This window comes from Rhinolophus sinicus, linkage group LG01 (genome assembly GCF_036562045.2).
Source record: "Rhinolophus sinicus isolate RSC01 linkage group LG01, ASM3656204v1, whole genome shotgun sequence".
Classification (NCBI taxonomy): domain Eukaryota; kingdom Metazoa; phylum Chordata; class Mammalia; order Chiroptera; family Rhinolophidae; genus Rhinolophus; species Rhinolophus sinicus.
The window spans coordinates 117,977,023-117,994,673 of NC_133751.1; the positions used below are offsets into that span (position 1 = coordinate 117,977,023).

The 17,651-nt window shown below is 51.7% G+C and overlaps 1 protein-coding gene across 1 annotated transcript in view; it reads right to left on the reverse strand.

Moving 5' to 3' along the window:
• GLI2 (GLI family zinc finger 2) overlaps nt 1-17,651 on the reverse strand; it is a 242,511-nt gene that overhangs the window by 41,667 nt on the left and 183,193 nt on the right. Inside the window, 1 exon segment of the mRNA XM_074335169.1 lies at nt 14,946-15,051. Within this exon segment, the coding sequence (XP_074191270.1) occupies nt 14,946-15,051 (106 nt within the window).

Here is a 17,651-nt window from a genome sequence, read left to right on the forward strand (position 1 = left end):
ACCCCTTCCCCATGTGCTGGCTCAAGATTTTTGGAAGGAGATGAAAGGAAAGGCCTAGGTGACGAGAACACTACACAGCCACATGTAACTCACCCCAACCCTGGCTGGGCCTGAGTGAGCATGCCTAGACCCTTGGAGACCGGCACCATCCTTGGGAGCTGGAACGATGGGGACAGATTCCTAGAGGGCGTGTGGCTTCCATGGGGCTGGAGGGAAGAGTAAGACTTTGCTTCATGGGAGGAAAAGGGAGGGCGTTTGACCCATAACACAGCCAGAGCCAAGGTACAGGGGCAGGAACCAACGTGCTCCTTAATGCAATGTGAGGAGGGGACGGAAGTGCAGGGATTGGGGCTCATGTACCCCACCCATGGGGCCTGTTTGGAAAGGCAGACAATGCAGAGCTGACTCACCCAGAGTCTGCATGAGCTGTTGGGGCAGGCTCTGCCCCTCGGGGGTCGGGAGCTGGAGGAAGGACCCTGGCAACCCGGAGACGTCCCTTCTTGTGGCTTTGTGCAAAGACCTTCTGTGCAGGTTAGCAGGGCCAGAAACAGGCAGGAGCGGCCCTTGTGCCCCATTTAGGTCCAGCAATACTGAATTTAGACTCCTAATCCACAAAACTGTGAGAATAATTTTCTGTTATTTTAACTTATATTTATTTTAAGTGTGGTTTTCCAGGACCCATCTGCTCCAAGTCAAGTAGCTGTTTCAATCTAGCTGTGGAGGGCACAGCTCACAGTGGCCCACGTGGGGATCATACCGGCAACCTTGTTGTTAAGAGCACCGCGCTCTAACCAACTGAGTTAACCGGCCGCCCCAATTTTCTGTTGTTTTAAGCCACCAAGTTTGCGGTCACTTATTACAATGGTAACAGGACGTTAAGCGTATGGTGCTCGTGTGGAGTAGGCCCTTGGGAGGCTCGGTCCACACCATCCTTCTTACTGTCACCCTTCTTACGACATTGTCAGCTCTTACACAGCAGGGCCTGTGTGTTATTTCCTGGGATAGCCCAGGCCCCCTAAGTGCTCCATCAGTGGCAGGCTGGCAAGGAAGGGAAATGCTCCTCCATGCTGGGAGGGCATCTGAGCACTGTGCTCCAATCGCCCCCCCTGTCCCTCCCCCACACACAAAGGGCTCTGGAGCGTGCCTTCCTGCCTGCCGCCCAGATTATACGGTCACTGACTCCCCATAGCTGAACGTGTCCCGCACACAGCCCCGACATGCAAACCCTCCTACCCCAAGAACGGCTTGCTTGCACGCACTGGTCGTGCCTTCAGGCTGAGATGCTACCACCCACCAGGATCACAGGGCCATGGGTGGGGTCAGCAGGCTCAGAGTGGGCAGGACATGACCCCTGTGCTGTTGCCGAGCTGCTTGGGGCCAGAGCACCGACTTTCTCAGAAACACTGGACAGATGGCCTCAGGCCCATGGATCTGCTAGAAGGAAAACAGTTTCCCCAAAGCTGGCCTTGACACTCGGAGCTACTCTCCTATCAAAACTGGGGGTCCTTAGTGCCAGGGCTGGGTGGGCTAGGCGGGCATGTGTCTGCTTTCAGCAGGGCATTCCTGCAGAGCAGGCCAACGCCCGCTGCCCCAGGACGACCAGTAGGCAGAGATGGAACTCTGTCGGGCTCCTCTGGGGGACGTTCAGGCTCCTTTCCGAGGGTTTTCTTGTTTCTTGGATTTGTTGTTTCTTGGTTTTCTGTGTGTTTTTTTTTTTTTTTTTTTTTTTTGGGGGGGGGTGTTATTTGGTATATGAAACTGTACTTTGGCAAGCGTGCTTCCATGTTTTTCATACATTAATTTTAAAAGTTCCAGAAATCAAGTCCTTTTCAAAATATACTCAGGGAGTTTGCAACTGTAAAGGGATGTACAGTGAATTCTTTTGGAAATCACTGGAGAACGGTCCCTGCCGTTCCATTTTTTGTGTCATCTTTTGTGTTCCTGTGTGTCTGGGCTACACCTGTCCATGTGGAGGAGGCTCGGTAAACCAGCAAACACAATACCATGAACAGGAGCTGGGACCTCTCCGTCTAGCCGTCCACTGTTTGGTTCATGCGTTCATGGATCATTCCCTCTGTCAGCCAACGTTCACTGAGCATGGACTTCTGATGGCCCTGGGTGGCAAGCTGGAGACCTGAGGAAGACTCAGCCAGGACCTCACACTCAGGAAGTGGGGCAGGTGGTCATAAACTTGACTGACAAGTGCTACAGCAGGTGCTACAACAGGAGTGGAGAACCGCAACATTCCCAGGGTCCACCCTGAAGCTACACATGCACAGATACCAGCAGAGCACATGAGGCTGTGGCAATGACAAGCTGCCAGGGTGATGCTGCTGGGCAGGGTGCCCCAGGTGCAGCCATGAGCTCAGGACATTACAGCCCCTCAAGCTTATAGTTCACACTGGTACCTGAGACCTGTGGAGTCATGGAGGGAGTATGGACACTGATTGTAGCCTACAAGTAGAACACAAGGAGCTGGAGCAGAAAGAAGGGTGGGAGGGAAAGAATTCATCCACTCTGCTGGGGCGATCTGAGAAGGCTTCCTGCAGGAGGTGGTATCTGAGCTGGGCCTACACTCTTATAGGGGAATGGAAAGAAGGCAGTGAGTGGTGCAGGCCTGGAGTTCTGAGACAGAAGAATAGCAGAACAAAGGGCAGGTCATACCGGGTAATAGTTAACAGAGTCCAGGGGCTGAAGCTCTGACCAGACAGCAGGGTGGGAGAAGAATGTGCGGGGGGAAACCAGAAAGAAAATGTTGAAAACCTGAGGTACACTATACCGTGTTTCCCTGAAAACAAGACCAGGTCTTATATTAATTTTTGCTCCAAAAGTCGCATGAGGGCTTATGTTCAGGGGATGTCCTCCTGAAAAATCACCTGAAAAATCATGCTAGGGCTTATTTTCCGGCTAGGGCTTATTTTCCGGTTAGGTCTTATTTTCGGGGAAATATGGTAATAAAAACTCTTCATCCAGGGAATGAAGAGGCCAGGCACAGACTGGGAGAGGCTATTTGTAACACATATAACTAACCATGGAATGAGTCGCCTTACTGTATAAAATGCTTATTCAAATCTACAGGAAAATGACAACGCCACAGAAAAATGGGCAAAATCGCTGAATAGGTATTTCACAAGAATGAAACATTATCGGTTAATAAACATATGAAAAGATGCTCAGCTTCATTCGTAGTAAGGGAAACAGAAAATTAGAATCACAGGGAGATGCCATTTTGGCAAAAATGTAAATGATGACATCACTCTAGTAACAAGGAGGTGGAACAAGCTGAGCCCTCACACCCAGCTGGTGGGAGTAAGGTCGGCAAAACCACCCAGCAAAAGTCTGACAACATCTAGGAGGGTTAAAATGTGAACACCCTATGACTCAGCAGTCTCATTCCCAGACACACATTTGTTCTAAAGTACGGGCTGCACACAGGCCCGGAGGATGGTAGGGACACCTTCACTGCAATAATGTTCAAAACAGCAAAGACACAGGGGTAACCAAGGGCCTGTCACCACGGAGCATCGAAGATGAAGGGATTAAAGGCCCCACGCATCAATGGGTGAATCTCCGGAATACAACACCCAGGGTGAAAAGCAGATTCCCTAAGAATACTCATACATCTGCAATGATTCCACTTATATAAAGCACACAGAGCAACACTGCACATGTTCTGTTAGGAGAGTCACCTACCAGGTAGATGGTACAGATGACGCGATGACAAACTCCAAACCCCAGAGCACGTGGAGTGGGGAGGCTAGCGGGGGCCAGCAGAGGGGCACACGGGACCTCAAAGGTGCTGCCACATCCCCAGTCCTTGGTCTGGACAGGGTAGGAGCATGTATGTCTTTATATCTCAGCCATGTTTTTGCTATTCTTTTGTATGTCTTCCATGTTTGATAAGACCACATTTTTTTAAAAAGCATGGCTGAGTGGAAGCTGGCCTCTGGTTAGCAGTTGGCTGAATGGATGGGGTGCTCGGGTGGGAAGTGGAGTGGCCACAGGGCTGGCTGGTAGTGGAGGACTTGTGTGGGCTGCTGGAAAGCGTGTGAGGGTTCAGTGTCTCCCTGGTCACCCTGTGCACTCATGTTGGCCACTCCATCTGTCCGCTGCCAAGGCTCCCTCCTGGCCAATCCCAGCCCGACCGACAGGCCTGCTCTGCAACCGACACACATCTGTATACACATGCAATCCATTCGACCCTCGGCTCACCCCATTCCCGGTCCAGACCCGCACACTCCGCCAGACCTAACTGAGTGCCAGCTTTCAGCTGTCACTCCCTACGCAGAGCCGTAATAAAGAAATCACTGTTTTCAGCTGACAAAGAGCAGATTTCTTACTAAGTAAATGCTGATGTTTTGGTAGGGAAATTAGGTTATAAAATTGCGCCTACAAAGGAGGCCATACAGATGGACTCAGTTAAGATCTAGCCACACAGGCAATGGGGGTTAATTCAACCACCCACCCTTTATCACATTTTTTTCCCTCCCTCGGAGCAGGAAGATAGGAAGGTTATCAGCTTTTCAAACATAAAAACCAAAAAGCATTAGAAAAAAAAAGGGAAGTATCAAGGAGACGTTTTTCTTAGCAAAGTGATGACGGGTGCAGAACTGGGGTGGGAGGGAGGCCTTGGGTTTGATCCATGTGTCCGGGCTGGGGGATGGGACAGGCAGGAACACAGCTGGCCCTAGGGGAGGGCTCTGGGGGAGCCAGTCTGGATTAGCCCTCTCCAGGTGCCCTGTGGCAACGGTTAACCTCTGGGTATGAGGGGCCTTTGTTGGTCAGAGGAGCTGCCCTTGGCTGAGCACGGCAGGGTGGAATCTTCCAGAAAGTCACGGCTTTATGGGGGCTGCCATATCACAGAGCAAATGTGAGGGGCCTAGAAGTAGAGCCCTGGGCAGGAACCAGACATGGGGTATTGGAGGTCAGGGGGTGTCTTTAGTAAAAGGAAGGGTTTCATTAGATTTGAGTAGGGGTCTGGGTTTAAACAATGGGCAAAGGTGTGTGGGGAGGGGGCCTACATACAGGGAAATGCCTCTGCTTCCCCTCAGTGAGAATTCCTCATCTCAGGCCTGGCCTGCCAAAGCGGTGTGTGGAATTTCCTTTCCTGGATGCCTGTCAAAACTAGATGGATAATCCCAAATAGTTTAGATAAACGTCTTCTTAGTGGTGGGTGAACGGCCGATTTTTACCAAGCTGTGGAGTCTATTAATGAGCGCTTTGAAAAGAGTCTCTCCTTCAGACAGGCATCAGCGGAGCCTGGGAGTGGAGGCCCCTCATTGGAACAAGGCCAACCCGATGGGCGGTGGAGCCCCCTGGTGGGCTGGTGGTGGGATGGGAGAGACAGGCCTCCCCAGCCTTTCTGCTGATAAATGTTTTCCCTTCCTGGTTTCCTGGTGATCTGTGCTCCCCTGGAAACCCCTTGCAGCACAACACCCTGTTACTGTCCAGTTTCAACCCCTTTCCTTTCCAGACCATGAGATCTATGTGGACAGGAAGACTGTGCCCCCTTGGGCCTGTATCCCCAGCACCTGGCAGGGGGCTGACACACATAGGCACTGGGTAAGTATCTCAAGTGAACGTACCCCCATGAGTTAAGCAACAACCAATCTCTTTCTACTTTGCTCGGGCGGGATAGGTCAAGCCCACATTTTAGAAATGCAGCTCCTGGAAGGAGAGGATGAAGGAGTGGCTCCCACTGTGCCCAACACATTTCTTTTCCAGGGCACCAGGGACATGTTATCAATGCAGCAATGCTGCTGCAGTGATGGAGGCTTGGAGAGCGGCAGCAACAGGACTTGTGCAGGGCACATTTCCTCACCAAATGTTGACTCAGGTTGGCAGGCGTGACCCCGAGTGATAGCACTAGGGACACAGACAAATCTGGCAGCAGTGACTTAGGCTGAGTAAATGAATGTGTTCTGGGCACTGCCATCAGTTCCACTTGGAATGGACAACGTGGGCATGTGCAGTGGGAGAGGACCACTTACCTCAGAGGGCAACTGCCCCACCACCATCTGGAATGTTACTATTAGTGATGAATTCCTTTGGGTTAATGACTGTTCTGTTTCCATGCTTGCCAGCAGGGATAAGACTTTGCAACCCTAAGACCTGCATTGGGCTGCCCTTTCCTGTCCGAGGTTAATCATGGCACAGAAGAGTTCAAGTAGGCAGCTCCAACCTCATCTACTAGTGGAGGGGTTGTGGGACGCTTTTAAGTTCGGGAACCTCCAGTGTTCTCCTCTATGATTTGGGGAGAATATCATCCACCTTACAGGGTGTTGGGAGGATTGGCTATGATATCATCCACCCTGAACCCAGCAGAGTGCCTGGAACAAAATGTGGGTTTCCTTTTGATGCCCATACGAGAGTGAGAAAAGCATATGAATGTCCAGCGCTCACTATATACCAGAAGCTCTTCAATGTGCTTTGCTCATTCATCTAATCTGCACAACCACCCATGTGGGGTACTGTCGCATCCCCATTTTAGAGACAGGGAAACTGAGGCTCACAGAGGTTACAGAGCCAGCCCGAGGATGAAGAGGGCACATGTGGCATTGGCAGGATGTGACCTCTTCCCCGCCCTGATCTGCCTACATCCAAGGAGTGTGTGAAAGGAAATGCCCGAGATGATGAGGGCCAAGCAGGATAGGAGAGGACCCAGCGGATCACCTCCAACCTTGCAGGACCTTTCCACTGGGCAGCACCACCCACACCTGCCCTGCACACCCTCCCCCGTGGCAGACCCGCCTCATTTCTGCACATCAAGATGTGCTTCACCCTGGGCCCCTCCTGCCCTCAGCTGACCACATGGGCTCTCTCCAAAGCCCAGAGCCAGGCAGCTCCTCTTCTGCGAGGGGCCAGCGTTCAGTCAAGATCAAAGAGCAGGCCGCCTTATCAGACACGATCCTCATTAAACTTTTACAAGCCAGACTCCATTATAAATGAGCTGTCTGTGCCACGCCACAGAGAACCTTCCTGGAGCTGAGAACCTGAGGCTCTCGGAGCCAGGAGGGCTTTTAGCAGAGCAGTCAGGGTGGAGAGTGGGCCTCTAGGGTCAAGCTGCCCAGGTTCAAATCACAGCTGTGATACTTACTAGGAGAATGTCACTGGAGAAAGCAGCCGACCTCACTGTGCCTCGGTTCCCCCACTTAACAGGTGGGAGTGACAATGCCACCTTCCTTATAGGGTGTTGATAAAGGTTAGATGATATAATCCAGATGGCTGAACCCAGCCTGCAGTGACTGCCCAGAGAGGGGAAGGGGCCTCTCTGGAGGGGTCTCTAAGCGCCACTCACATCACCACGAGCCAAAGCTCCACATCTACTTGTCTCTCAGTCCTCAGACAGCTGTGGGAGGTTGGTGGCTGCCCTCCAGACTCCCTGGTTCCAGGGTTTTCTGGGCTCCATGTCTACCTGCTGGCCAGTTGCTCTGAAGAAGTGGTCAGCCAAGGGACATTTTAAGGAGCGCTCTCTGGAGACAGAAGGGGAGCGAGGACCCAAGTGGGGAGGAAGGACAAGGCCCCTGGTGGGAGCCCTGGGCTCACCCAGCCTCTTGGCCCAGGAGCCAGGCAGACTTGCCCTGCGGAAGTCTTATCTTTCCACAAGTCTCTGAAAAGAAGCACGCACGTTTGCCGAGGGAGGAGAACATTCTTTTCAAAACACAAAGCCAGTCCTCTGTGTACTGTGAACCTTATGTGTTGTGCCAAGAACCAAGAAGAAAATCTCCACGTGTCCTTCCGCCTGCCTGGGTGAGTGGCTGAGGGTGGAGCTGAGGGCTCAGGACAACGCAGTGAGTTGCAGACGTAGCAGGCGTGTGTTTATTAATCTCATGATGAGCTGGTGCCGTTTTTATGGAACACTGACCTTGGGAAAAGCCATCTTCAAGTCCCCCTGGACTAGGAAGTTCATGAGCTCAGCCAGCAACAGCGAAGAAACTACATTCTTAAGTGAGGCACACCAGCAAAGGGGCTAAACATCCCCATTAATATGCAGTTGCTGGAACAAGGGGGGGTGCAGACATCCTTAACAGCTCTCTCAGGGGGCTCTGGGTAATTTGCACGTGTGACAAAGTGTGCAGATGATGGTGGGAGGCAGAGGCCCTCACACCCACCAGCTGGCGTTCCCTCTCTTTTCTTAAAGTACATGGGCCCGCGTGTTGACTTTACATGAATTGATAGCTACCCCCAGAGCCATCTGTCCCTAACAAGAGCCCCCCTCCTCTCCCGGTCTCTGCGCAGGTGGCCTTGGGCTGTGACCGCTGGAGCAGTGCTCCCCAATGATAGCTCAGGATCCTTCAGGGGTGTGATTAACAGTGGTCAGGTCCAGAGCCAGGCAAGAGGAGAGAGGAGGGGATTGTCCTTCCACGGCTGAGAGGCTGTAGCTGTCCACTCCGGCCCTCCAGCCCCCATCCCACTATGCACACCTCCTTCTGCAAGCTGAGAATATGAATAGATCTGGGCCAGTTTATGAGCACTGGATCTGTGAACGGCCCATGAATAGGAACCAGGGGATTTTTAACTCCCCATATTTTGCAGTCATCATCCTTTAGCGAAAAGGCCCTATAGTCTGTTGGGTCTATGACTGAAATCTAACACACATCTCTGGGCCTGCTTTCTTGGGTATAAAATAAGCCAGGTGGCCTGTCGTGGTCCCCAGACTCTGGCCTATGGGTGCCTATAAACCAGCAGATTACTACGCCTCACCCTAGTCTGAAAGAAGCAGAACGTCTGGGGTTGGGGCCTAGTTACGACACAGCCCAGTTCTGATTTGCAGCCAGGTTTGAGATGTGCTGCATGAGATGGTCTCTGTCACCCTCCTGGAATGGAAGCAGCTGGAATTGGTCCTCTCTAAAGTGCAAGAGCAGTGTTGGGACGGGAAGGACACCACAAGCAACACGGTGATTCGAAGGTGGACCCCAGCCTCCTGAACCGCAAACATGTTTCTATTTTCCCCTCCAGGACATGCGTTAATCCTGGCCCAGGCAGCCCACACTCCTGCTGAGTGACTGATACACCGAGGAACCAGGCAGCTCCAGCTGGGGGCCCTGCCATGCCTCAGCCTCAGTCCTCATGACACCCAGTGAGCCGGTTTCCAAGGGGCAGGGGCCAGGATGGAGTCCAACGTGCTCCTCTTTTTCACTAGCAGTCACCAGGCAATGGAGAGACTGCAGGGCCTTCTCTTTTTGCCCTTGAGAAAGGACTCTGGGAGCATCAGGAGCATGTCCCGGGGGCAAGGGTCACAAGAGAACTCTGCCTGACCAGCAAGAACAACCCCCTGACCCATTTGTCTCCCCATCACCTGTGCTTACACAGATGAGAGATGCAGCACCAGGAATCCATGGGCAGTGCCATGTCCCCTTCTGGAGCCATCTGAGCATTAGTGAGCATTGCAAGTGCTGGTGTGGGTTTGTAGCTCCAGGTGACGGGGAAGAGTGGCTCTGCAGAGGAGGGGGAAGTCACCCTGCTGGGCTGCGGGGGGTTGTTCACCCACACACTGAGCTCCGCCCCTGCCCCTCCCATGTGCGGCTGTCTGTTTGGAGCGGTGTGAGGTCAGCCCTGGCCCTGCTCCCGTCCTGCCCGGGGACCACGATGACAGCTCTGGTACCCCACTTCTGCCATCCTCTAACTGCTCTTCAGTTACCTAGAAAGTCCATCTCACCATGCCCTCTGCTCCTGGTTGCCAAAAGGATAAAACCCAAATTCCTCAACTGGGGGGAAAAAGACCCATCCTCTCTCCATCCCCAGTGGTCTTTCTTCAGCCCAATTTCCCACCTTCCTATGTCACAGTCACCCAAAATCGCCTCTTCCAAGGACATGCGTGCCATGGTCTGCCTCTGTCACACGGCAGGTCCCTTGGCCTGCCATGAATCTCTTCTTTGATTGGCAAATGGAATAATAATGGTAATAATAATCACTGTTATCATCTACTGAATGCTTTCAAACTCTCCTAAGTGCTTTATTTACATTACCCCATTCAATTCTCAAAGTAACTCAGTAGATGGGACAGGTACCCTTATTATGCCCTTTCACAGGTGAGAAAACAGGTTTATTCCTTCAGGTTGGAGTTCTCTGAGTCTAGGGATTTCAGCACTGGCGTTCCAGCCCTATTAGTGTGGCAGGGCCAGTGCCAGCAGTGGTCCTTGGGCTGGGGCAGGGACCAGGAGGCCCACGGTGGAGCTCTGCCCGGAGCCCTGTGCACTGGCGCCCAGTCACCAGACATGAGAGTCAGTGGGCCCGGCTTGGGTGCCTGAGCAGAGGCCGTGCGCACAGAGCAGCGGCAGAGACTCCGACTCGGGCTGACAAGAGACGACACCGCACCTCATTTGCTGTGCACCGTTTGTGTAATTAGCCACATTTGGTGCAGCGAGGAGGAGCGGTCTACAGCAGAGGCTTGATGGATCGGGTGTGCCACCAGGCTCCGACTGCATTAATCACCGAGGCCAGAGCCATGGGGGCCATTTCCCTCCTCAGCTTTGTCCTGTTTCCCACCTGGGGCACTGAGGGCAGGGGGGAAGGAGTGGGCTTTCCAGCATGTGCCTTGGAGCCTGGGTGGGGACCAACTGTCCTGAGGATAAGGTAAAGCCACCAGAAGCCCAGCCCAGCCCAGCAGGATGTGGGGCTCTGGGAACACTGCTGCTGCCCATCGCTAGGGGGTTAACCAGACTCGGACCTCCTTGGCTGGGAAGGGGAGCCTGCTCCACAACCCTCCAGCGGAATCAAGCATACCCGCCATGCAGGGATGACGTGTGAAAGCCAGAGCACCTCTCTGAGCCTCTGTGTCTGCACCTGTAGGCTGCAGACTGTAACCCCATCTCACAGGGCAAGCAGGAAGTGAACGAATACAGCACACCTGGCTCCAGGGCCCAGCCTGGACCGCTGCAGGACCCACACTTGTTATTAACAGCCTTTATTGATTGTATTCTACTTTGCGATGTCAGACTTAGCACTGGGGCATGGTGATCCCAAATGAGCTGACTAACAACCCCCAGAGAGGTCCAGGTCCTAATTCCTGGGACCTGTGAATGCACCTTCTGGGACCTGTGGGGTACATTCTGCAGATGTGGCTGAGTTAAGGATCTTGAGACAGGAAGGTTATTCTGGATTATCCGGTGGGCTCTTAAAGCAATCACAGGTGACCTTATGAGCGGCAGAGGGAGAAAACTACCACAGAAGAGGAGGAAAGCTGTGTGAGGACAGAAGCAGGGGGAGAAAAGGCAATGTGATAAGAGGTAGGGGTCGTAGGCCAAGGAAATGGATTCTCTCCTGGCGCCCCCAGAAGGAACCAGCTCTGCCAGCACCTTGGCTGTAGGCCCGTAAGACTTACTTCAGACTTCTGACCTCCAGAATGACATAAAGTTGTACTGTTTTAACCCGCCAAGTTTGAGGTAATTTGGTACAGCGGCAATGGGAAACAAATACACTGCCCTCCAGTTATCAAGTCTAGTGAAAGAGCCATCCAGGCCAGTGAGTGACAAGGCCGTTTGCACAAGCCCGCTGGCCTGGTCAGACCTCCTCTGCTACCTGCCATCATCACTTTCTACTTGTTCAAGTGCTCTGCCCACATGCTGCCCCTCAGTGGCCAGGAAGAAAGCAAGCCCAGAGACGGGGACAGGACCTGTGTCCAACCCAGAGCTAGTGAGTGGCAAAGCCTGGAGAAGACTCAGGGGTAGCCTCCTGGCCACAGTTCCCTATTAGCATGGGTTGGGGGGCAGCACTAAGAGTCCCCTCATTCAGCGATAAGGCCCTGATGCAGCCAGAGCATCTCAAACCTGAGCCTGCAGCAGGATCAACTGGGGGCACGTTAAATATAGATCGTGGACCCTACCCTGGAGTCTCTGACTCAGCAGATTGGGCCAGAGCCTGAGAACCTGCATTCCTAGCAGCCTCTCAGGGGACGCTGACGCTGCTGTTTCAGAAGTCTGGGGAACCACTAATCTGGGGGCAGTGCCCTAACAAAGGGCGGTAGATGCTTTCAAAAAGGAATCGGTTAGACCCATCTAGGAGTCCTGGAGTCATACACATGCCCAAGAAAGCGGCCACCATGTGGTTGAGGGGCTGGGCTCAGGGGCTTGTAATTAGGTTTCTAACTCTCCCAGTCTCTCAGTGATGACGCTGATACTCAGTTATTGTCTCGCTCTGTGCTACCTCAGCTCCTTCATCTGTAAGGGCACATCCTACAGGGTTGTTGAGAGGATTAAGTGAGATGAAACACACGAAGTGTTTACAACAGTCACAAGATCACAGTTCATTCAAAAAATAGCATTTGCCATGGTGGGGTTTTCTTTTATCTCTGTCATTGCCCCTAGGTATGTGGGGAGATGTGAGCACAGATGTTCACCTGCAGAGTGACACAACCCTGCATAGACACTCCCTCCAGGGAGCTCTCAGCATTGCTCACGTCTCCCACCAGCACTGGGACCCTTGCAGACAGCACTTCGCCGCAGGCCTGCTGTGTCCAGGATCCATGTCGCTGAACCAGACAGACATTTCTCAAGGGTAGGAAATCGGCAGTTCCAACCCCCTCCTTGACAGGGACGCAGCTCCCTTAACGTGCTTAGGATTCTCAGATGCCACCAACTGATCCACTGGCTCCAAACGTATGCACCGCGCAGAAGCTGTTGGAGCTGTGGTCTCAGTCCCCTGCAGCTGGAGGGCCCCGGGGGTGGGCAGAGGGCTAATGTGGGCACAAAGCAGCCAGCAGCAAGTCCTAGTCAAGTGAGAACCAGCTACATGTACTGAAATAAAATGAAAAGTTCCCAACATGTCGAAAGACATGGGAACCAGTGTCCAAATCTGGGACAATTTGAGCAACATAATAAACAGTGACAACCAGAAACTGTAATTCACAGAATAACACAATACCCTGCATGTATTTGAAATAAAGAAATGGTGAGAAGGGGCAGCTCTTCCTTACGGTAGAATTCCAATGAATAAATGTGGAAGGAATGATGGAAATGGAAAAGCACCACTTGGCAAACACTAGTAATTCCTGCTTCTGACAAGAGCCATCAATAGATGTTACAGTTAGTGGGTGAGATACAAGGAGAAACAGGATATTTACGTATCACCCCATAATTATTAATTACAAAGGGACCAATTTTAAAGTGGAGAAGCTCACCTGAACCAAGTGATTGAAATGTATCTCGTGATGAGAAGCACTGCCTGCTGTGACGTGCCCCTGGCATGACACACTAGGCACGGCATAGCACCGCTTCTAGTATGATGCTCCAAAATGTAGGTTTTGAATTCAGTCATGAGGCAACATCAGGCAAACCCAAATCGAGGGCGTTTTATACTGTAACTGGCCTGTCCTCTTCCAACAAATTGTCGAGGGCTTGAGAGACAAGAGAGCAATTGTCCTGGATGAAAGATAACTAAAGAGATAAGACAACTAAATGCAAAGTCTGGTCCTGAACCAGAGAATAAAAGACAGTAGTGGGCAACTGGCCAGATTTGGTTAAGATTTGTAAGTTAGTTCATAACAATGTATCAGTGTTTGTTTATCTGCGATGTTAACATTTGAGGAATTGGGGGGAGGGTATAACGGAAATCTTTGTACTATTTTTGCAACGTCTGAAATTATTTCAAAGTAAAAGATGTTTTAAAAATAAATAATAGCAACAGATTTGCTGTCTTGGGGAGACAATGGGTACCCAGAAGTAGGCGTCACCTGAGGGCGGAGACCCCTTCTCACCCACCTGCCTCCCGACTGACCACAGTGTCTGCCTGGAACACAGTGAGTGCTCAGCAAGTATTTACTGACTTCCTCTGAATGGGAGCAGGGAGAGACAGGAGGGTTTGTCTCCCGTGAGGAACGTGTGGAGAGGGCTGTGCACTCAGCAAACAATGATGGTGCACGGATTACACGTCAGCCATTGTCCACGTGGAAATGAGAGGGCAGTGCAGAGCCTGCTGGGAGGCAGGTGTGAAACACTGTTTTGGTGCAGTCCTGCAGTGGGGATCCAGGGAAAAGCCCCACTCAGTGTGGGGGATCCCAGTGCCCCCAGGCGGAGGCGGCTCCTGAGCTGAGGCTTAGAGGCTCTGTAGCAGTGGCCAGGAGGAAGGGGCTTTCTAGGCAGGCTGGGCGGCAGGAGTGAGGCACAGGGACATGTGACAGTGTCGTGTGTGCTGGAAACATAAATAGCAACTGGGACAGGTGACATGGCTGGGTCAAGAGAGGCATAGGCCCAACCGATCTTTCGCAGTAGGTCCCCTCCAAGGTAGATGTGGGAAGGAGTAGAGAGGTTGGGGGCGAGGGGAAGGTTCTGGGCTCTTTTCTAGATGCAGGTAGATGGGGTAGCAAGAGCACAGGTCTTCAAGACATAAAGACCAAGAAAAGTGACATCAGCTACGGGCTTCAAGGCCCCAGGTGGGAACAAAGAGGGGCAGGGTAGGTATAGTGAGAGCACTGATGACAACCCTCTACCTGGGGCTCTCAAGGCAGGGGGTAGGGCGAGGCCCCAAAGCATAACTGTGAGCTTGTCCTTATCACTAAGGTGACTCTATAATTTAGTGTCTAAATTGGGACACTTGAGAGAATGAAAGGGGCACTATGAATTATGATGCTGGAACAACATATAACGAGGGTCACCATACTTATATGGGACCTGTGGCCTGGAGGGGATTCCCACTGCATGGGTGAGTAAAGAGCCCCAAGGTGTGTGTGGCTACACCAGGTGCGTCTGCAGCGTTGGAAATGGTGATGTGTGAGCCAGCAGTGCTTCCTTCTCAGGTACCCAGAGGGGAGCTGGGTGTTCACATCCCACCCACAAGTTCACACAGGGTCCGGGATGAGAGCACTTGTGGGTGGCAAAGGTGACTGCTCACGGTGATGCAGATCAGGAATTCCAAAAAGAATGACAAAAGGCAGGAGAGGGGGCCGAGGCTGGCAGCCCAGCCTCGCTGGTGGCAGGGGACCCGCATGGCGGGCGGAGGGCAGAACTTACCCGTGCACGCTGTGGACAGAGTGAGGCTCGTAATGGTACCTTCCCTCCTGGTGTCTCATGTCAATCGGTAAGGGAGCATGGAACGGAGGCAAAAGGTGCTGCGGCACTGTGCAGGGGAGAGAGAAACAGGACTTCAAAACCTTTTCCCCTCCCTCAAAAAGCAATTTTCAAAAGGCTTTAAAGCTCAATGAATTTCAGAGCAAGAGCAGTCAGGACAGGGGGCTGCGAGGTGCACCGGCTATCACACACCCACAAAGGGGGATGAATAAATAATCAAAGTCAGCCCAAGAATCCTACATCTTTCACATAAAAGATCCCCAACTGCGCTCTTGACAAAGACAAGCAGCTAAGCGCTCTTTGAACTCAGGGAGATTACAGGCTGGGCTGCAAATCAGGGCTGACAGAGCCGACAGGCTTCTGCCCATCCCGGCCTCGGTTGCGTGTGGCTCCAGCAGCGCCAGGTTACGGCATCCACACAGGCTGGCAATATTTACCTAGAACCATCTGTGAAGCCAAGGCCCACTCCAGTTGCAGCCAGAGGACACCTTTGTGGGTCTGTTAATTCTCCAGCTCTTAATATTAATTACTGACCCCAAGAGCGCTGGCAGTGCCTGCAAGTTGCAAATACCAACTCGTGAGCATGGGTTTCCAGAGGTGAGTCAGCCCCTGTCTGCACTTGGCCTGCCCTCAACAAATCATCATGATAATTGTAGGATGCTCTTTGCTTATTAAAAAAAAAAATTCCTGGGTACCCTGGAGGCAAACATAATTATAGGCTCTAGGAAAACAAGGCTCTTTAAAAAGTAGTTAGACTGAGAAAAGGGCTAAGAAGTGATTTCTCAGTCAACTCTCACTCAGGCAGAGGGCCGCGGGCCAGTAGGAATCAGTGGTGAGTGAATTGCTGACTAGTTTAAAGAAATAGTTTGTTTTACATGTGCACAGGTCAGCTGCCTGTCATTTCTATAGTAATAAATGCACACAAATACCGCTGCTAACTGTTTCTGTGCAAACAGATTCTGGTACCATATTGTAAACACTAGGAATTCTTACTTTTATTGTGGTAAAATACATGTAACAGAAATTTTACCTTTTTAACCATTTTTAAGTGTACAGTAAAGTACATTCCCATTGTTGTGCAATCATCACCACTATCCACCCACGAGACTTTTTCATCTTCCCAAACTGAAATTCTGTTCCCATTAAACACTAACTCCCCATTTCCCCCCACCTTCCCCCATGACCCAGGCAACCACCATTGTACTTTCTGTCACTATGAATTTGACTCCTCTAGGGACCTCATATAAGTGGAATCACACAGTATTTGTCCCCTTGTGACTGGCATATTTCACTTAGCATCATGTCCCCAAGGTTCATCCATCATACCAGGCGTCTGATTTTCCTTTAAGGCTGAATAAGCCTTATGGATATACCGCATTTTGGTTATCCATTCATCCCTTGATGGACACTTGGTTTGAGTGTTCCAAATTCGCAAAAAGAAGAAACTTTTCCTCTGACATTTTAACCTCAATTTTTACATATTCAATTTTATCTTCATAATTCCACAATACTGGCATTTTCCATGGGGACTGGGAACACAGAAAGCAAATCTTCAAACCCTGATTAAATCAATTTGCCAAACCAGATTCCATAAATCTTGGGCTCAAAGGGGAGTTGGCCTCCGAAAACAGAGGGCCAGCGCTGGCCTGTTCCACACAGGAGACACACGGGCTGTCTGGAAGCCCTGGGGGCGTCAGCAGGGAGATGGTCCTCATCTCCTCAGAGATGCAGGAAAGGGCCTTTACCGGTTTTCAGTGTGGCCAGGTAGACTGGATTACAGTATTGTTTACAAATAAACATGGTTTGCTGTTTCGTATTTCTGAATGTTTCCCTGCATAACCAAAAGCCCCATGGGGCCGGCCCGGTGGCTCAGGCAGTTAGTTAGAGCTTCATGCTCCTAACTCCGAAGGCTGCCGGTTCGATTCCCACATGGGCCAGTGGGCTCTCAACCACAAGGTTGCCAGTTCAATTCCTCGACTCCCGCAAGGGATGGTGGGCAGCGCCCCCTGCAACTAAAATTGAACACGGCACCTTGAGCTGAGCTGCCGCTGAGCTCCCGGATGGCTCAGTTGGTTGGAGCGTGTCCTCTCAACCACAAGGTTGCCGGTTCGACTCCTGCAAGGGATGGTGGGCTGTGCCCCCTGCAACTAGAAACGGCAACTGAACCTGGAGCTGAGCTACGCCCTCCACAACTGAGACTGAAAGAACAACAACTTGAAGCTGAACAGAACCCTCCACAACTAAGATTGAAAGGACAACAACTTGACATGGAGAAAAGTCCTGGAAGTGCACACTGTTCCCCGATAAAGTCCTGTTAAAAAAGAGAAAAAAAAAGCCCCCTGAGGCAGCCAGCGTGGGTGTTACTGCACCCATTTCACAGATGAGGAAATGGAGGCCAAGGGTGACTTCACCTGAAAGTCACTGGGCTGAAAAAAAAACGACAGTCAGAAGGAGAATCCAAGGCCCTGGACAGCTGGCCCTAGCTATTCCCTCTGCCCAGCCTGAATGAACACTCAGAGGCAGCCCTTGGGTGTAAGGGGGATGCCTGGGTCCCCTTGCCCTCACCTCACTCATGTATTGTATCTAACAGATGTATACACAGTACCAGGCCCTGCTGTAAGCGCTTTGCATGTCAACCCCTAGGTCTTC